This window comes from Zophobas morio, unplaced genomic scaffold (genome assembly GCF_036711695.1).
Source record: "Zophobas morio isolate AGI-343-1 ecotype UQ-CSIRO unplaced genomic scaffold, CSIRO_AGI_Zmor_V1 ptg000005l, whole genome shotgun sequence".
In the NCBI taxonomy this organism is placed as follows: domain Eukaryota; kingdom Metazoa; phylum Arthropoda; class Insecta; order Coleoptera; family Tenebrionidae; genus Zophobas; species Zophobas morio.
In genome coordinates, this window is record NW_026972110.1 from 9,083,320 (window position 1) to 9,105,886 (window position 22,567).

The following is a 22,567-nucleotide window of genomic DNA, read 5'->3' on the forward strand; positions in this document are numbered from 1 at the left end:
TCTCGACCTAGGTCTCCCGTTTCCGTCTGTTTGTCTGTTCGTCTGTCGGTCTGCCGTCCGGATTTTTATTAGACAGATAATATCGGAAAGTACTGGTATTTATATTAGGAATATCATGTAGATGGTAAAACGCTAACCAAAATTTTTCTAATCATCCCCACAAATAATGTTATGACGTCACTTCAAAATTGTACACAGTAAATGGGTTTTAAATTGTATAAAATAACATAGTCCTACACCTGTAGTTTATGACTCCGTATTGAGTTTTTCCCCGAAACGTCCAGATTTTTGGAAAAAAAATCTAAAATATAAAACATTTTGCAATATTATTTTGAATGTTTTGAAATCTTGCAGATGTTTTAAAGATATGCTAAGCATGACAAATTTTTAATTAAAATATATTTGCTTATCCCCTCCAAAAAATTGATGACGTGAACTCAAAATTTCCAAATATATCCTATCCTAAAATGTCCAAAATATGATCGAGTCTATACTTGTGATTTATCACTGCATTCATATTTTCTAATTTGCTTATACAGGCTGATTAAAAAAAAATCAATGAATCAGTCAATTTATTTTATTGATTAAATCAAGAGCGGCTCACTCCATTTTTCCAGAAAATTTTGGGAATACAATATTGTTATTTTTAGTATTATACTGCACCAATCCAAGTTGATAAACGTGTCCTTGCAAAAATGTCATCACAAAATTATGTAAAGAAAAAAATCGACTCGAAAATGCATGTTTCATTGTACTTTAGGTGTGAGGGAAGTTATGTAGAAACAACTTTCGGCCAATTTTTTTAGTTTGTACGCAGAAGTTCTTGGGGAGTGAGAATTTACTTTCGCAGTATTAGGATTTACAAAAAAAAAAAGTGTTCTGATTTCTCAAGAAATAAGGAGTTATCAGATACTTCTGGATTTGATTTTTTTTAAGAATTTTGTAGTCAGTAACAAAACTATTAAATTAACATTGTTTAGAATAGTAGTTACTGTCGATTAATATCAAATTCTTTATTGGAGTATTCATTTTTCTTCTGATCTGTAGCTGCCCATGTAACATTTTTAAGTTGAGAATTGTGGTGAACAATTTAAAGCTTTAAAAACCACAAAATTTGGAAAGCTGTAACTTTAATTAATTCTTCTTCTTGATATTTTTCAAAACTTTTAAAATTAAATAGCAATACATTTGTATAGTGAATTATTCTATCTCCACTTTTTTTGTAATTCTAGATCTAGTTCCACTAATTACTATTCAAAAATGTCAGTCAAGTCCGAGTCGAATTTGAAATAATTTTATATGTGAAAAAATTTACACTATTTTAAAAAATCTCGTATTTTATGTTTTTATGCTACAGAAAGATGGATTTGTTATCGCTTATTAATTCACACAAAAAGGTTTTAAACTTCTTAACTAACTTATAAAAGTTATCTATTCAATTAATGGGTTATCATCATGAACATCATCTGCGTGTGAATATTATCCAGCATAATCAGAGACATCATCTATTATATCTTTAAACCAATATAACCTGGTATTATTCTGAACATGCGTACTTCGTTACTACATATTTTGCAATTTTGCAACATCTACTAATTCTTGTTTATTGCGAAATGTCACGGCAAAATAAATAAACCAAGGAGGAACAAACAAAATTTTTTCGTGGTGGTTTATATTTTTGTTTTACATTCTTGTTTTCATTATTTGTATTCTTTAATGCCGCGGGACTGACATATAATCTCATCAAAGTAATAAAAAAAAATACATTTTACTTTCCGTTAAACACATTCTTTAAGGGTATTTTTCCCTAAATGAATTGCAATACTACAGCTTTATGTAGTAAATGAAAATAAAAGTAGCCATTAACATGTTTTTCGCACTTCAAGCATGAACAAAATTCCACATCTGCCAAGATTTTTCGTCATCAATAAAAATTCAGGGTTAACTAGAAGCGTCAAATTTGACATTGAAAAGCATTGTTCTTGACACAGTTTTTCATTATACGCGCTCAAATTACTCTCAAGAGGGTTTTAATATTTACTCAAAAATCATCACTATTTGTGACTAAAACACGTCAGATGGACGATTTCGAGCTTCGTTAATAGTTGTGCGATTCAGCGGAAATATTTATGAAAATCATTGCTTTCTACTCTAGTATTTGTACAATGTCAATAGCGGCTTGGCAGCGATTAGACCAATGTTACTGTTACAAAACTAATTAAAATGTGTTTCTGAATTTGTTTCGTTTGAATAAAGTTACCACAGAACAATATTGGAAAAAATTAATGTTTCGGTATTGCATAACAAAGCCAATAAAATTAACAATAGTGTTTGTTAACACAGCAATTTACAAATTGTTCTAAATTCACAAAGCGTGCTTCACAATTAGCATGACAATTTTCTGAAGAAATATTTAAACAGTTTGTAAGTGCAATTTACAAAATTTCATGTAGCCTATTTCTAATTTGAGTTAAACAAAGAATCAATAAAAAGAGAAAGTATGGAATTATTATACTTAATGTGACAAGTTCGAATTGTGGTTAAACGTTTACAACAGAACCACTGCATTTACATATGATAGTAATATAATTTTTTTAACAACGACATTTCTGTTTCCAAAATTATTCATTCTACTTCTTAATTACTGATATTATTGTTGTCTGAATATATTGTTGAGCAACCTATGGCGATTGTGACACATTTCAAAACTACGTTATTGTTTGAAATGGGCAGAAATTATCTATGCATTGATTCATCATCTTATCAATAATAATATTGGTATAGATAAAAACTCGGAAATTTGAAAACGACGTACTCGTTGTATATACAAAACAAAGGATATTTGCGCTAATTAGATTATTAACAATGCGTCATTTTTTGATGAGTCGGTAAGGAATGCGGACACCAACTTTAAATAAACTTGCTCAAACAGTATTGATTTTATTGATTGCAGAAAAAAATTAAAAACTTCGTTTAAATACTATTTTAAAAATATGTATATATCAAAGGCGTAATTTTGAAGGTTTCCATTTTCCAATAATTAAAGATGTGCAAGGCACAAAAATTTCGTTATTATTTTTAACAAAATTAAATATTTCATACGTTCTTATTAAAAGTTACAATTTGTAAATTTAGCTACATTTTTAAATGTAAATATATTCTCATAAGATAAGGTTTACATTTGGTTTTAAATTGTCTAGTTATGTGTAGATAATATATAATTTTGTTAATGCTTATTCATAAATGCAGGTTTTGAACACTTTTTGTCATCCTCATTAAAAAACATCAAAACACGGTTTTTTATTTTTTTCAAATTCCAAAGAAGTTGTACTAGATTTAACTAGCAATAAAAAAGCCTCCAAAGAACTGCTTAAGTATGATATTTAGAACCGGAACGACGCCAACAAAATGTGTGCTCCATTTTCACCAGTAAGAATAAAAATGGTAGCCTACAAACTGACTTCAGTTTTTCTGTAACTATTAGAGACTCTAATTAACTTGTTAAAAAACCCGCAGAGTTTAAATATATCTTTAAAATCAGATCCTGCGAAAACAAGTTCACGGTGGGTAAATTAAAACATTTTTGACTAATTTTTGATATGAATAAAGGTTTCGTTTATTCATATATTAAAAAGTGCTACTTATAAAAAGACCTCATAGCAGTGTAGGTTTCACCAAAAGTTTTGCTAATTAAAAATTCAAAAGAGTAGGAGAAAAGTTGGTCCAACGTTATTTGGATAGCATTTTTTCACCCCTGAAGTATAATTAAACAAATCCAGTTTTTTTGAAAGATCATTAAATTTGATTTTGCCAATTTAATTTTTTTAAGATCACCCCTACGATCAAAAAAGTACATGTGTAGAATGTTAAACTACAGATACAGATACATGCTATGCGTATGTTTTAAGTGAGTTTTTCATAATAACATCACGTCATCTTTTTTTATAGGTAATTCTAAAAAATATGAATGGAATAATTAAGTGCAAATATAGATTCATAATATTTTGCACATTTTAAATAAAGACTCAAGTTAAATAAACATGAAATCAATCGTTCACTGGACGGACTCTATTAACAATATTTTCGGAAAGTAGAAAAAAAAATCATTGTGGGATTCCTACCTGTCCAAGATAGTATGTCATCGGTACAGGTATATGTGATACATACAAGGTGTTATTGAAAGGTACGTACAACCTTATTTTGTGTTATCAAAATTACAAGGGGAAAATTAACCCTAATCCAATAGACTCCATTCCATTAGACGCTACTGAAGGATAAATAGGTAAAATTAATTTATTTTAGTAAATCCTAGCAACTGGAACAGTAAAAGTTTTGTCAAGACTAAATGTTGCTATAGAAACGAAAGATGATCTTTTTATCAGAGGCGTACAACGAACTTGGACATATATTTTAATAATTTTTATCTCTAAAAAAAGAACACTTTTACCTGAACTTTTTTTCATTTTTAGCGCCCATACTTAGAGACCAATTGCCGATTTTATTTTGTACGTACCTTTCAATAACACGCTGTATATATAACGACAAATTCTTCCTATTAAAATTGCTATTTAAACATTACTGCCCCGTTTTACAATTTATAGGTTGTGAAACAAAAAAAAGTAAGGAAATAGGGACTAATATCGTCATGATTAATCATCCAGTCATTATTTGTAACCACGGATACTAAAAAAAAATGGTCGAAGGTTATTTCCACAGAACTTCCCTCGCTCCTAAAGTACAGTATAACAAATCCAGCTTTTTTGAAAAATTATAACATTTTATTTCTAGAGTTTTATTCTTTTATGATAACATTTATAAGATATAAATATCTAGGTATGCCATGTTAAAGTAAAGGTAAAGAAGCGTTGTACACGTTTGTTTCAAGTGAGTTTTTGCATTACAAAATTTTATGACGACGTTTCTTACTTTTGCAATGACTCGTATATCAATTTAGAAAGATGCGATGTAACACTAACAATAACAATATAGTATTCCCAAATTTTCGGAAAAATGGACAGTCATTCTTGATTTAATTAATAAAATAAATTGCCTCATTCATTAATTATTTTTAATACTCTGTATAAGTAATTCTAAAAAAACTATGAGTGCATTGATAAACCACGAGTATAGAGACATAATATTTTGCATAATATCAGCGAAGATTTATTCGACAAAATTTTCAGATGACGTGATCAATATTTTGGGAGGGGATAAACGAATAAATTTTGATTAAAATTATGGACTGACTAGCAGTTGAGGCATAACGAATGTACGTTTTATTGGTTGTATCCAAAATTAATCAAAGACGAAACAGTGAGAGTGAAGCTGGATTTGTCTCATGGGTTAGTTTACATGCAATGGTACAAACAGCAAGCCATTTTTGGATGGGTGTCCATCTTCGCCATAATCATATAATCTTTCGTAAACACGAAGCTTAAGACCATGAAGAAAAATTTTGCCACAGTAAATTTTTAATCAAATATATATTTTGGTAAATATTAATTTATGGTTATGAAAAAATGATACATGTATTTAAAAGAACCAAACAAAGCACAGTATCATTCTAAAATCAATTAGCTGTATCTAGAAATGGGTATTGTTTACTTACCCTACTATGGAGTGTGTGGCCATGATGAAGTCGGTGTCTGTGGAGGTATGTGGGTTAGTCTTAAAAAGTTTCGATTTGGTTTGCACTTGCACGACTTTGTCCGGACTAATTTGCAGTTTATAAACTGTACTAGTCGACTGTCCCACATTAATCGTATCCCTCAGATGCGCGTTGAGTTTGTGCACTTCTTGTTGGGGCACCAGATCCCTGAACGACCGGTCCAAAAGTTCTTTGTTAATGAACTGCGAAAACTGCCCCGATACCCCCGACCCATCGACCCCGATAATCTTCCCGGAGGTGTCCAATTTGGTGGTGAACTGTTCGATGCCGGTGGTGGCTTTGTCCCTGTGGGAAATCCGGCTGGCCACGCACAGGAGGTAGGGCCCGCTGTCGCCGCCCTCGTCCTCGGTAACTGACACTTGGTCTTTCAGTTGGGTGCTCGAGATGTGCATCAGCTCGTAGCAGCTGACGCGCTGTTGCTTCTCCTCGACGGTCTCGTCTTGGTCGTCGGGCGGCTTCACCAGGAAGCGCACGCTGAAGGAGCGCGATCGAGTCGAATTCGGGTCGCTACCCCAACCGATGGTCATCGGCATCAAGTTCGCGCTGAAGCGCCCGTGGTCGCCGAGATGGATGAAGTTGTAGATGCTGTTGCCGAAGATCTCCTCCTTGCTGAACTTGATGTAGTTGGAGACGTTCTCGGTAACGTGCTCGACTTTGCCTTCGGCATTCACCACGAAGAGGAAGCCTTCCAGGGCTTCCAACAGCAGCGGGCCGTAGACCTCGTTCGAGAGGATGGTGGGCCGCGACGAGGAGACCTCTCCCTGCTGGACGGGATCGCAGGACTGCGACGTCGACTCCCGCTGCTTGATGCTACGGATCTGGTTGACGGTTTCTTGAAGGATAGCGCACTTGTCCGGCTTCACCGACAACGAGCTCATGTCCGCGAAGTTTGCGGATATTAGCTCAGCTAGCTCTTCTATGTAGATGTTTTCTTGCTCGCGGCGTCGCTTTTCATTGTTGCATTTGTTGCTGAAACAAGAGTTTTCCTTATCACTCATTTTCGTTAACCGCAAACCAAGTACGTTTCTTCGACGCGATTAAAACGTAACTGCTGTTCTGATTAACAGACAATTACTACACGCAAAAAGCTTGCTCAGCATGTTTCGACACAGAAAAATACAGAAGTTGGAGGGGAACGATGCGATTAAAAGTATATCTATTTCTCAAGGTATTTTGTTTTGGTATGTTCCACGAAACACGCAACAAAGATATTTATGCAGAAAACCAACCCTATTAGGGCATCGTAAACAAGGCTTAATTCTAACATTTGTACCCTCACCTTCATCGGCAACATTATCTTTTCCTAGTATGTGAAGTATAGTAACCGAGAAAGAATCTACTTTTATCTTACACCGAATGTTAATCATTTCATACCACGTACTAACCGCGATAGACCCAAGAATTCTCGAGGTTACGAGGGTTCACGCCATCTTGAAAGCGTTCCTGCAATATAAGAAGAACACCTGTTCGCATTTTTCTTAACTTAGCTTTGTGCTTCATCATCGTTTTCTGATACGCTTCTCCGCTTAAAATATGTCCATGGAGGACTGTAATTATACGTCAGTGGTCTAAAATTAATAAAATTTACTCTACTCCAAAACAACGGGCCAACTTGTAATTAAATTGCATCATGTTAAGTACGTACTGTTCGCCACTCATATGTATAAAATATCCACTATAATAACAACATGCAACGTAACCTGACCCACATTTCGTCTATACATGGGAAATCCAGATACCATTATTACACTTCATATTTATTGTTACTGTTAAAACAGAAGCAATTACCATTATGAAACAATGGCCACAATCTGTAGAGTACACGTGAAGAATATCTAAAGGGTTACTTCCACTTGAAAAGAATAGTACATCATACGCTGTGATGCTGATAATAGCAAAACTGTATTGCGCTCGTCCATTGTGCAGTTAAGCACTTCCTATCGGTTTCCACATTCTTAGAAGATGCGGATTATAGTGTACCTGCTTTGTCAGGTTTTCTGCTTGGCACACACGACGTGCATAAAATAATCCGTCAGCGAAACATTAGAGTGATATACTATTTTATTTTAATCCTCAGATCCAAAAGAAAATAATCGGTAATACTTACATTTGCGCCTGAGGTTTTGTTTCGGATTTTTTCCTTTTCTTGTTGACACCGGTGGCCAAGGCGCTCATCTTGGCCCACACCGGGTCCTGTAACTCGCACGGACCAAGCCTGAAACAAGTGATAAATTCAATAAAGGTTCACGTATTTTATTAAATGCTGTTTTTTTTTCTCAAGAATTATAATCCATAATTAAGTACGTATTAATAATAATTGACGATATTAATTTTTTTCTCGTGAACCGCACCTACGTAACAGTTTAATGTATAATGTGTTGCCTACACAAAGACACAACGCTTGACGTCATAAAAAATTTCGTATAATTATTTTAATTTGGGCTGTAGTTGACACAAATATGTTTCATGTGTACCTCATATTTTCCACAGGTAGCCTACCAACACTTTGTTTCTACACAGTTAATCGAATAGCGAAGAAAACAATCACATGCTTTTCCATGTTACAATCGTTTTCTTAAATGTCAAATTACATACAATTATTTTTACTTAATTGCATTAAGTTACTTAATGAATAAAGTAAAACTTGTTTCAGCAAATGAAAACTATTGGGCGAGGTGCAATAGCGACGGTAGTGAAAGACAACTTATTAGAAATCGTGGAGGGTAGAAATAATAATTTTACTTTTACATTTTAAAATTTTTCTTGCTGCACCTCAACTCAAATGAAAGAACGAGCTGACAACATTATATTTGACACAAAACGCGATTTAGTTTGACGTTCGGTATTTTCAAAATGTCTTGTATTACTTATTTACTTATTACTGAAGTAGTGGTTAATTAATTACACCGTATAAAATTGTGTTACAGATGTTTCCTTTATGGACTGACTGGCAAATGCAAGTGTCTCTATAATTAGGAAAAAACGTAACCACTCCATCGTACGATTCTGACGTGGTACAGTAGAGAAGATGTAAAAATTATCGATCTGATGCAAGAGCTCTTTCTTTGTATCGTTATCCAGTTTCTTATGCGTGTAATTTAATACTGGCAGGAATAACAAATAAGAAATGTTCAACCACGAAGAAAAAATCCTATACAATGACAGTTTGGCACACACCTGATAAGTGCCAAGTGATACATGGAGGACAAAATAAGATGCAGCTCCTTATGGGGTTTGTTGTTCTTGGAGTAATATTTCATTTACACCACAAGTGCACCAAGTGATGACTAAAAGAATTACCATTGTAGTGACGTAATCAAAAAAGTTACTGTATTTCAAGATGGATTTAGCTATAAAAGAGACACATGTTTGCGTCACGACGCCACAATTTAAGTATTTCTATCCGTTCTATTAAGTATTATAAAATTCAACTGTTTTGTCTAAAATAAAATTAAATATCCTTTATTAGATTTAAATTTGAAACGAAAAGAAAATTGGTATAAGGTTATTTTGACAGAACTTCCCTCGTCCTTGAAGTATAATCCGACAAATCCAGCTTCTTTAAAACATTATTAAACCTGATTTTGCGATTTTTGTGTTGTGATAACAACTGTAAAGTAAAAACCAGCGGCATAAATAACACCCCCAAATACGGGCAAGGTAAAATATATTTAAAGCACACAATCAACGGAATAAAATTACCTCTCAGCATTAGATAATAGCAATCTGAAGTTCAAGTGTTTGTATTGATACATCGAAAGGATGTCACGTAGAAATTAGTTTGATTTGAATGAGTTTGTCTGTTTTGAGAAACAGTCGAATAGAATGTTCTGAGCATTATAATTCTATTTTCGCATTTTCGGGGAAAATGGAATTCAAGTTAACCAATTTGTGATAACGTCATCAACAATACGACTAATACGACAATAGAAAAAAAAAACCGGCAAGTTTGACATCGAACGCTCGACCACGGGTCGCCGTTCTCCTAAAGATACAGTGCGGCAAGAATGCTTATAGTAAACTTTTTGCCCTCTATTGTCCGTTAATGGGTCTATAAAGCTTTACTAGGTACAAGTCAAATGAGTTTACTATATACTTCGTGTTGGTAATAACACCTTTTTATATACCTTGCAAATGTTTTTGTGAAAATTTGAACGTTTAGAGAATTGAAAGAGATTTCGTACACAAGTTTAGGAGTACGTATATAGTTGTATTGTGTCTAATAAAAATTGGCACAGACGACACACAGACAGACTGACGGAAACGGGAGATCACTTTTTTCGTACTCATAAAACGTCGAGAAAACATGAAACAACTGGCAAGTCGTCCGATGGATTCAATTACTATGTGTAGTTTCTTAACTTACGCTCGGAAGTAATATAGTGATATATATATTTTTTTTAACCGCGACTTTAGGTAGGAATACATACAAGTTTAACATGTACTATGATTTGTTAAGCCGTTTCAACACACACTCGATACATGCTTGCTGAACAAATTTTTGTTAATACTTTATACAAAAATTGGTCGGAGATTATTTCGACAGAACTTTCCTCGCCCCTGAAATCCAACTCAACAAATTCCACTTCTTTGAAAAAAATATAAAAATTTGTTGCGGTTTTGGTTTTCTGACAAATGACACTCCCGCAGTTTTTTGACTTGAATTTTTCAATTCTTCAATTTTTCATTTTTCAATTTTTCGTTTAGGTTTTTATTTTCTTCAATTATTCAATTGTTTAATATTTGGATTTAAAATTTTCTTGTTTCAATTTTAATTTTTTCAATTTTTCATTCTTAAGTTTTCAGATTTTGTAATTTTTCGACTTAAAATTTCTCGAGTTTTCATTATTTCATTTATTTTTTTTTTGGTTTTTACGATTTTTTGATTTTTCAATGTTTTGATTTTATATTTTTTTGTTTTTTCAATTTCAATTTTTCATTTCTTCAATTTTTCGATTTGCAATTTTCATTGTTGAATTTTTTAGTTTTTCGACTGTCCAACTTTTGGATGTTTTAATTTTTTTATCTGCAGTTTCACGAGTTTTCAATTTTCCATGACTTTAAATTTTCGATTTGCAATTTTTCGTTTTGGTTGTTTATTTTTTTTTTCAATTTGTGGGTTTTTCAATGTTCTGATTTTATATTTTTTCTTTTTTCATTGTGAAAATTTTCAATCTTTCGATTCGTAATTTTTTGGTTTTCAATTTTTCGATTTTTCAACTTCTACATTTTTTTAATTTTTCTTTTTTTCAATTATAGATTTTTCAATTTTTCGTTTCTTCAATTTTTGATTTGCAACTTTTCTAGTTTAATGTGTAATGATTATAATTTAAATTTTTTTTTCTACTCCCACATTGTAATCCATGAATTACGAACTGTCTAGCCTCATAGTAAAACCATAGTTACACCCACTGGCATGTAATGAATGAACAGGCACGTAATATATATATATTACGTGCCTGTTTGAATAGTTTCCAACTGTAAATATTTGCTTTCCCAAAAAAATTTCTTCTGAAAGTGATTCTTCATTATAGATCGTAGAAAAAGTATATGACACAACTCTGGTGGTAAGCTAATTACGAACTCATATTACATCACTCGCTCGCTACGCTCGCTCGTGTATAAACTTCGTTCGTAATTAGCTTCTTACCACCCTCGATATGTAATATACTATTTTTCGCCTCCTGACATGTAAACACAACATTCACACACCTTTGACATGCCGCGTAACAATGATTTTACGCACCAAATATCAATTTACCGTTGCTTTACCGCCTTTGGGTGCCAAAGTAATTCAATATGCATTAGCCTCTAGAAGCTCTAATAAAAAAAGTTCTGTATAAATACTAAAAGAAAACATACTAGAATACTACTTTACATCATGTTTTGTTCGATCAAAACTTTTGAATTAGAAAAAATGAATTATTTAAAAAAAAATTACATGGCGCCATCTCGTGGCTGTCGGTATTATAGATTCCTTCAGTAAACGTCAAGTCTAGAAACTGTCACCATTCATTTCCATTTCGAAAAATATTTTTAAAAACAAATATTTTTTAAAATAAAATCAATGTCGGCGAAAAAATTGAATACAATTTTCGTGCGTTAGGCATTTTGCAGGTTTCGGTCCCATGCCACCGTCCGCTTCGCGTCGGGTGACAAATTAGGACCTCAACCTGCAAAATGTTACCTACCGCACTCATAATGTAAATAACTATTCACTTTTTCAATTTTAACGATTTTAGAATTTTTACGATTTTCAATTTATTGGATTTCAAAAACTTTTTCATTTATTCGTTTTAAATCCTCAATTTTTCGATTCATTAATTTTTTCGATTTTTAGTTTCTGGATTTTTCGTTCTTCAATGCTTCAATTTTTCATTTCTTTAATTTGCAGTTTCCGATTTTTCAACTTTTCGTATAAAAAAATGGAAAAACCGAAAAATTTATAAAACTGAAAAACCTGAAATGGAAAAAACGTATAAAATGAAAACTTTGAAAAATCTAAAAATTGGAAATCAAGAACTTGAAAAATTGAGGAAACGAAAAATTAAAAATTGACAACCTGAAAAATCGAAAAATGAAAAATTGTAACATCGAAAAATTGTGATACATATATGAATATAAAAAAAAAGATCGATAGTAAATAAAACCAGAGTTTTCGAATATTAGAAGATTTAATTTTGGAAATTGATTTTTTATGATGATCGTTATAAGTTAAGTAAATGTGAACAAACGTCCAACGTGTGAGTTTTGTCATTACAAAAATTTTGTGATCAACATTTTTGTAAGGACATGTATATCCAGTTGGATGAATGCAGTGTGATATTAACAATAACGGTACTGTATTTCCAAATTTTAGGGAAAATTGAGTGAGTCGTTCTTGATTTAGTCAATACAATAAATGTCTCATTCATTATTTTTTTTGAGTCACCTGTATGAGTAATTCTAAAAATTATGAGTGCATTGATAAACCACAAGTATATGTATAGTCATAATATTTTGCAACTTGAGAGAGGATTTATTAGGAAAACATCGAGATGACGCCATACATTTTTGGGAAGGGATAAACGAATAAATTTTGAATAACCGTTTAAAATTTGCAACATAATAATGTTTCTAATGCTTGCGGTTTATTAACCGATCATGCTGTATGTACATTAATAAACATTTGCTCTAAAGGGTTCGGATGTGAGTTAACAGTAAACAAACAACCTTCTCACACAATCAGATTAAATTTTAATTTAACTAAATAAAAATAACCTAGGGCCAACTAAACTCAATTATAATATTTAGATTGTGTCCACTTAAAAAATTTCCGCTTGCCTATCCCCGTTTTCCGCATAAATAAGATAATCATCAAGACGACCTTCCTGTTAAACTGTCCTAATGAACATAAAACAATAAGTCCCTAATCTCGCGATCATACGTGCTAAACCATTCGTATCGAAGGAGCAGACGTAGACGTCGACGTCGGCTTCGAGCTCTGCGTTCCTGAAAAATGACAATCAATACTCGAGAGTGAAGGCGTCTCGACGTCGGCACGCAACAGGCACGTTGCGCGTGCGCCCCCACCGACGCACCCACCATACGCCTACGCATCGTTGAGCCACCTAGATTGAGGCAGGTCGCGGCTCTCCATCACAGCTGAGGCGTAGTCGTAAAATCAAAACGAATTTCACCGCACAACTAAAATAGAATACAAGTCATAAAACGTTCTGCACCGGACAATAACTTCACGGAAGGGTAAATTTTATTTTCGTTATGGTTTAACTATTATTGTAGTTTACACTTAATTTAAACAAGAATATTTGTCTCTTCATTCATAAAAAAGACCGTCTGCCATGTTGAACTTGGGTTGCTGGAGAGTTTTGCGAATAACTTTCAAGCCCTCGCATGGGTACTGAAATTAAGGAAATACCTAACCACATTTTTTAGTGTTGCTGTGTCTAAGAAGGTAGTAGAATGTGAGTGATGTGGCGTGAATTTATCCAAGGACTAGCTGTCTGTAATACATCGGCAATAATTTATCCAAGCACTTAACGCAAATTACCATGAAATTAAAAAAAAATGGTCCAAAGTTATTTAGTTGAAGTATAATAATCAAACACATAAGTATATCAAATATAATAGGTACAGAACAATACTAAGTAATAATAACAGAACTGTTTTCTCAGACTTTCGGGAAAAAATAATAATATTGACTTATCCAACAAAATTTTGAGAGATGGCGTCATCAAGTTTGTGGAGGGGACAAACAGATATAATTTGATTAGCGATTTATCATATTTAAAATACGGTTTTTAAATCAAATTCTAAAAGCTCGGTATACGCTTTTGATTCGGTTTAAAAAATCTGGATAGAAGATATATAATAATCAAGGCGGATTAATAACCCAGAGGTATAGAAGCATGTTACTTTATAAAATGGAAGCACTTCATCACTTACACCATATTACAGACGATAGACGACAGACAGATGGAAACTGGCGAGTTACTTTGTCATATTTTAAGGTTTATGAAACGTAGGGAAAACATGAAATTAGCCGTGCGCCGGATGGACTCTGTTACAATATTTCCCTAGTTTACGTTCGATAACTAAAAATGACCCAAAGTATTAGCAACACAAATTTTATTAATTATAGCCCTCTGGGTATAAACATGAAATTCAGATTGATTTATCTGCGATCTGTATTAATGAATTCAACCAAAATATTCACACTTAATGTTTCTTCGCTTCCACATTTCATACATTGAAAACACTATCGTTCGAACATCAAAAGTAAAAAATTCCATCCTGAAACCACTACTCATATCGAAAATAATTTTAGACAATGACTTTTGTTTGATATCAAGTACCTAGACCGTATCTAGTTTGATATGCCAATGGTTGAGAATTTTAAATTAAAAAAGTAAACAAATACATATACTGAATTAGTCCAGAACATCAGACTATTGGAATTTGCGTGCCTCAAATATGTGAAACGTCACTTTTAGAAAAAGGTTTAGGTTATTGACACATTTACTTATTGTGACGGTTGTTGACAATTAAAGTTACAATTTAGATAAGATAAGCAGAGACATGTGGTATATATTGCGGACAAAATTTTGATCAAGATTATCATTAGAGTCACCAGACTTAGTTCATTTCTACACCCTAAACAACAAGCAGGTGGGGTATTCGAAGAAATAAAAATAAATAAAGAAATAATTGTATCGCCTTTAATCTGTATAATAAATTAACATTTTTTAATAGTCCCTGTTTATTAACAGGTGAAACGTAATTCAAGCAGAATTTAAAATACACAGGTGAAGTTTACCAAATTCTAGTTTTTGCAAAAGCAATACATAAATGTTAATATGAAGACGGTTTAGAAAATATAGTTGCAAGTAGAAGCTTCAGATGTTTGAAAAGATTATACAATCTCCTCCAAGTGGAATTTAACGGTTCTAAGTAAAGACGTAAAGTTAGTGTCTATATCAAAATAATTTTTATGGATTATCTAAATAGGCCTAGTACACGACGAACGCCAGATGGTTTAAATTGTAGGTAGTAAATTGGAATTTGTGATTTGTAAGGCCTTAATTGGCTTAATTTCTATATACACTATTTTAAAAACGGATAGATAAGCGCGTTTAAAATTAAATTTAAATTAAAATTTGTTTAAGATGATTAGTTAGCTTTTAATTAACTGTCATGGAATAAAACATACTAAAAAAGCTAGACTTTGTAAAAAAGTTCAGACTAGGTTCTGTAAAGTTTAGTTCTGTTGTTAAACAAACTAAAATAAAAATTAATTAAAACAATTATTATTCACAACTTAGAAAATTTGCAAAATTATTTGCAACAACTTCCCTCGGCTCAGGAACTTGACAACTACCACACTGATTGCCTGAAGATTTTTTTCTTTTTGTTTTTTTAAATCGAATAATCAGTTTTTATAATACAAAATGCGTACACATACTTTTTTAATAGAAAGTATCCAAAGAAACTGGAAAACATCAAACCACAACTATAACTGCATTTGCGAATACACATTTGAGCCAAGATTAATAAAACAATTCAGTAGAATGACGTCATCAACTTTCTAGTGGACATAATAAAATAAATCGGTCTGTACTTCTTTCTAAGTAAAAGCCGTTTAAAACAATTCAAGAACATTATTGAAATACAAACAATATTTTTTAAAGCACTGTTCTATAATTGCCCTAATTCCGCGGACATTATATGCACTCATTTTTGAAAAATTGGAAACAATTATTTATTATGTTCAGGCAACTGTAAAAATGAAACCATATTTTAGGAAAATACAAAAGATGCCATTTCAAAGCACATATTTCACTAAACACGTACTGTGCCAATTTCTTGTATGACAATAATATATTTTTTTTAATTCTGTAATTTAATCACGAATCAACTTTAATGCCATTTCAAAAAGTTAAAAGTCTACTACGTAGGTTAAAAACACAAATAGGACAGAACTAAGTAAGGCTCTTTGTAGTGTAGTGGTCACCCCTGATCGATGAAGCACGTTTCACGTGGTATTTTCCAAATCAAATTTTGTCTCCCCGTCATCAATTTTTTGGAAATTGGTAAAATCGGTCGACAAAATAAAAGTATAAAAAGTTCACTGTAATCAGCTTAGTAGATTCTGTCTAACAATCACACCAGTCAGATACACCGACCGACATACGACAATCAGACGGAATGGAGAATCGATATTTTCGCATTTTGCACGCTGTGAAACATCGAGAAAGCATGAAATTAGATCTTGTGACAATACTTTCTTTAAAACTTACCCTCCGGAGGTAACGACGACATTGTAGTAGAGTTTATGGTACATTTCCTTTTGAAACGCAGAAATGGTAACAACTGTAGTTCTAAATAAAAATTTACACACAATACTTGAAGGTTGTTGCTAATGTAACATTTCCAAATATGATCACAGTTTCTGTAAATGATGATAGCATTGTAAAAAGTAAAGAGCAGATTGTGAACAAGTTCATACATATACAAATCCGCACTGACAACAACAGAATATAGTAATAGAATATTTTCAAAATTTCGGTTTCAAATTACTGCACTTTGTTCACTACCATATAGAGACTACAACGTAACTAAAAGCTAATTTCGTATATTTTATGAAGAACTTGAATATAAAACCAAAATATTACTACATAAATGTATTATTTATAAGCTATGAAACCCATTAAGGGTATGTGTAAATCAGCAATAAATGCCGATGCAACCCTGTCATGAAAATATTGCCACGTCATATTTATGAATCATTAATGGCCGCTAAAAATACATGGATATGAGAACCCACAACTTTCGCTACCCACAAGTCTTTGTCGGGATTAGACGCGATTTAATATCAAAATCATAAATAAAACAGAGAATGACTTATTAAAAATGCATCAGACTTGTGTTTATAAACGAGAATAGTCCAATTAAAATTTTAATTGGTTACGTATTTCAGTTAGCAATGAAAACAAGAAGACTGTGGAATCGACTGCACTGAAATAATGATAAAACTACGATTGTGAGTATTCGGACGTTAATTGTTGTGTTTTCAAATTCACCTGTATGTCGTTCTCCTACGTCCTTGTTATTATTATTTTAATAAAACCACATTACATTAATAATAATCAATCTTGTGTCACAGAATAAATTAGTAATGCAATTTACATTATTAGATAGATATTTATATGCAGTTATTTTAAATAATTAAAAATGTAGTTAGGAAAACATTAAAACAAACAGCACCGAACAAATTGTAGTTAATTATCGGTAGGCAGACAAAACAAGAGTGTTATTTTCAATATGTTCGCTACTAACTTTTAATGCAGCCATTTTGTTTCACCGAAAACTGTAGCGCTACTTTTAGCGTAATTACGAGTATTTCTGACGACGGGAATTCTCGGTTTTTGTTGAATCGGGCTAAGAAGAGAAACAAAGTATTTTAGACCAATGTTTCGAAGCTTTATTTCGACTTCATTAGAACTTAAAGGAGACAGTATAAACAAATATGCCTAGGTTTACGTGACAAAAAAGAAGTAGGTGCTAATGCTCGAGAACGATGTGACTAGAAATAATATTGTAGTAGTAACTAAATTCACCTACAACATAATATGTTTACACTTATAAAATTTACATGTATTTTCATATCTCTCAAAATGATCTAAACAACAAGATCCTATCTACGCAAAAATATTACTGAACAAATAAATAGTTTATTATATGTAGCTACACAAATTTATCTTAAGACTTTGACTGATGAAACTTTCCTACCCGATATTTACTCAGATTCTATGTACGATCTATAACAGTTCAAGTAACATGGCAATTAATTAGGTCTTGGCTTGATTAACACAGTTGCGACCATAGCTGTCCGTAGATTACACTATTCTCCACGGCTATGTAGAAGAACCAATTCCGATAATTTACACATTAAAACAAAATTTATCACAAACCTGTTAAATTTTAGATTAATGAGACAACCATTATTCATGTTATAACAGGATAGATTATAAGTTACCTCCACGGCATTGGTATCCGTTCGTTTTTTCTTTCAATTTGACACAAATCTCATGCTTCACGGCGTACTGAAACGCGCATTAATCGGCACGAATTGGTGATTTTACAACGAAAATTCTGTAAAGTTGTAACAATAGCTCGTCTTAACAATTGTAAAGTAATTAAACGGTTGTATACGGTTTGTTGTGTGTTTACATGTTCGCTGCTACATGTAGTGTCATCTCTTTCCACCAGCTGTCGCTAGTAACTTCGCGATCGTGTCTTTGATAATTACGTTTCCGAGGAATAACTTGCATATTCATGGCCATAGAACATAACTCGTCTAACAAGTTTTGTGAGCAACTAAGTTATACTTATTTTCGTTCGATTAAGGCAACCACTGGAACTATGAGATAAAAACGCCAATACATATCCCAAACAGATCATCTATCAGTCCATGGAAGGAAATCACATCGAACGGAATTCTTAATTTTTTCTTGTCCGATTGGTTTATAAACAACATGAATGGCAAACGTGTAAAAGACCTCACTATTTTTATACTGGATCTTTCAAGTGTCATTCGATATGATAACCTTACGTATATTTATTCGTCCATATTGCAGATCATTTTGTAGAAATCGTTGTGAATAATAAAACTAAAATATTTATCACTAGTTTACTGTGTAACAGAGACGAGTACTTTCTTTTCCCACCTTTTCAAAAAAAATAACGTGACAACAAAACAGTGTTTAACGTCTTGGCCAACACTGATAACTGTGGTAAAATTTAAACACTGATAATCTCTCGTAAACTGGATGAAACAGGCAAGAGAACAAACAAAACGATAATAGTGCAGTTCGATTTTATTTCCAGTCACACGTCGAAAAACCGTACGACCATCAAATTATGTAACTATGTCACCCGGTATTATTTTGGTACCCACTAGTACGATACCAAGTAAAATGTCACAGTCTCACTTCCTAGTTGTCTCTGACACGCATCTTATTTAGATTCTGTCCAGAGAAAGAACGCCGACTTCTAAACTTTGCTAAATATCTGTTTGTATATGCTACTGTGTATGTTCACATTATTGGCGAATATTTACTTAGTTTGAGGTGACAACTTTTTATGCGAAAAATGATAACGTTTCAACATTTTACTACGACGACCGCACTTGTATTTTGCATAATTATGTGTCTACGGTTAAAACATTGAACTTTTCAACAATAGAATCTAGCATATAAATAAAATTTCATTACTATTTGAAGCAGTTTCGCGAAAAAATAACAAGTATCAAATTCGTCGTTATGTGGCTATGTCAAACTGAAGGTTTATCTGCATAGTTAGTATGTTTATACGATAAATTTTCATTTAACAACTAAAATTTTTATTATTAGACCTGAGGTACACAACAATAATTAATTTAAATACAACTCACATTTCTTTTTTTTTAATGTATTCGTGGATTTGCGTATTACTGAGTGAAATGGTTCACATAGGCGTGGCATACATACCTATAGTTGATGCTAATTCATTAGCTTTTCTTTCCATCATCGTGTGAAAGTCTGGAGTAAAAATGAACTGCACATGCAGTTTCTTATTTATTTGCATAAAATTGTATCGGGTAACTAATTTACTGTTAAGACATCAATATAATCTTGATCTTTCCATAAACTTTTAACTACATATTTCTGCTTCAAGGGAACTGGGAACAACTTTATACTAGAATCTGAACAACAAATACTTATTTTTGCTTATAATCAACGAATATGGTATTAAAATTGTTACCGTACGTTGTTTTCGACAAGGTTACGCATTGATGGTCAGTTCTGACACTGCTCAGAAACGGCGTCTAAGCACACCTTTTGGTCACGTGACTGATGAGAATTTATGAAGGCGCGAAGTGTGTATATTAACACGGTATGACGATGGTTGCTGATTCGTTAATTGAATTAAAACGTTTTCATCAACTCACCAAAAATTATAACATAATAAATGTATAATTATGCTGTTCGGTTTTTATGGGTCGTGCAAAAACTACGGCGTCCTTCAAAATTGGTTATGAAAATTTCAGTACACGTGTAGCAACTATTAGTTTCAAATTCATTCCAAAGTATACTTTCCAACTCATTAACTTCATGAAAAAGTATGCATTTCGAATTAGTGTTATTTAATTCAACTTGACTAACACACAAAAACGATAATAGTTTTGTACTGTGTTCAAGTGCAAATCTGTTTACTGGTGAAGTTGTTCTAACGTTGCAACTTATTAAATTGCGATTACACAGAACTGGCGACTATGTAAGTATTTTTATATGAAACATCAGACACTTCAGAATAGTTGTTTTGTCCAAGAACGTCCTGGTTTAACCAAATCCTCGAAGCAATAAAAAATATTATGACTTGGTTACGAAAATTTGATTGTATCTCATAGAATTAAGAAATTAAAATAGAATAAATTAGAAGTTTTATATAATTTAAATATTTCTTAATTGTATTTGCTCAGTGAATTTTCTTTAATTCAACGTTGGAATATTTTACCAACGTTCATCAAAAACAAAACTAATATGTAATATAAAGTTGAGTTAAACTTGGACATACAGTCTCCGATTTAAAATTATTTGTAAAAATATATATCTAATATTTCGTTTTTTATAATTAAGAATCAACTTATTATTATTGTATAGTACATTTTCAAGTTTTCGGATTATTTTAATTTTCATTACGTAAATGTTTTTTATGTTGGTATATTTATGCAGATTTTCTTTTACATTGCAATAAATAGTCTTAATTTAACACCATTTCTACTTATCGTACTCAATTTCTTTATTTTTATAACGTTTCAGGTTAAATCTTATTCACTTTAAATCCGAATTCTTAAAATATGACTTTCATCCCGTGGCGAGTTAGGAAACGTAGGTATACACAACCGACTATAAGTTAAATGTTAAATGAACCTTTAATAAATTCTATAGGATTTTTTTTCTAGATTAGAAAAAACATTACTTTTAATATGTCAATGTTTTTCAAGATTTTCTACAAGTTTAGACTGCTTTTCTTGTTAGATTTTATTTTATATCCCCAAATATATGGTGACCACGAAGAAGATTATTATAATGAACATTTGATCTTATCAAAATTATGGCTAATGTTCCTATGACTGACTTTTAAACCGTTTTAGTTTATGTAAAAGCGTAAAAACCGTAGAGATATTTAATTGTGAGGTCGATCAAACAAAATATTAAGAAAAATAATTCCAGCTCGCTTGGAAAATATTGTTACCTTTTAAATTATTTCATTTATTTCACAAGCAATTTCCACAGTTTACACAGCACCGCAAGTAATGACAGTTTCTCTGTAAACAGGTAAAAATAAATGTGACTCCTGGTGTTTATGTTGAAGCGTGTACTGAAACCATTTATATGTGAAATTAAGGCAAATGATAGTGGTTATCAATTGAAAGGTATTATTTGCTGCAATTCTATTAACCTTATTTAAAACATTAAAGATATTAGCAATATGTGAACAAAATGACTGATTCAGAGGCAAAGTAGTCGTAATTGCTTTCGACTGTATTTTTTCTGATTTTGAGAATCATATAGCACTGTCGCAATTTCCACGAATAAAATACATAATTTTATCATTTTAACATTATTTCTGATGGACAACCAGTCAAAGCGATTTATTTTCCATTTCAACGTAACGACAGCTTTAACGTAGGATAAAACAAGTGTAAATACCCACCTTAACAACATTATTTTTAACGTATATTACTTAAAGTTTTTAAATATGATGTGTATGGTAAGTATGTCAGCAGCTTACTATTGAGACCATAGGCATCCACTAATAATTTCCTTATTTACAGAAAACACGATTTGGAGGACACGCTCGCCATGTGCAATAGTTTGCTCATAAGTATTTAAAAATGGTAAGATTCCATTTACCTTTATTTCACATTATAGCAACTGACTCATTTGTGAAGCCTAAAACATTGCACTGAATAGCTTTTTAAAATGCGTATTTCTATTTTTACCATTTAAACATTTTAAACAATCGTTTGATACAGTACATGGTTGACATGCTAAAATATCTAATTTTTAACAACATGAAATGCAAGTGATTAACGTACGATATTCTCTTGGATATTTTTGCCACTTGTATAACAGACGTCACAGTTCTATGTGTTGTATCAGATCGCTTGATGGAATTCGTACTGTGCGTCTGTAAAGGACATTTTTAGATGCAAAATCCTTCCATACACAATGGCCAGCATTTTAGTAACAAATTAGTTTAATTTGGTGTAATTATTTCTCACAGGAAGCTGTTCATAAAAAGTGGCAGAAGTGGCCGATGATCTGGGTAATGCGATACTGAGGAAATACTACA

At 32.2% G+C, this 22,567-nt stretch overlaps 1 protein-coding gene across 15 annotated transcripts in view; it reads right to left on the reverse strand.

Moving 5' to 3' along the window:
* Positions 1–22,567, reverse strand: part of LOC135122628 (nuclear receptor coactivator 1) — a 167,097-nt gene that overhangs the window by 30,920 nt on the left and 113,610 nt on the right. For all 15 annotated transcript variants that reach the window (XM_064046926.1, XM_064046929.1, XM_064046927.1 and 12 more), the window contains 2 exons: positions 7,776–7,883; positions 5,609–6,637 (listed from right to left, as the gene is read on the reverse strand). In XM_064046926.1, coding sequence (XP_063902996.1) covers positions 5,609–6,637; positions 7,776–7,843 — 1,097 coding nt within the window. In that variant the 5' untranslated portion in view covers positions 7,844–7,883. The remainder of the gene's footprint in view (positions 1–5,608; positions 6,638–7,775; positions 7,884–22,567) is intronic.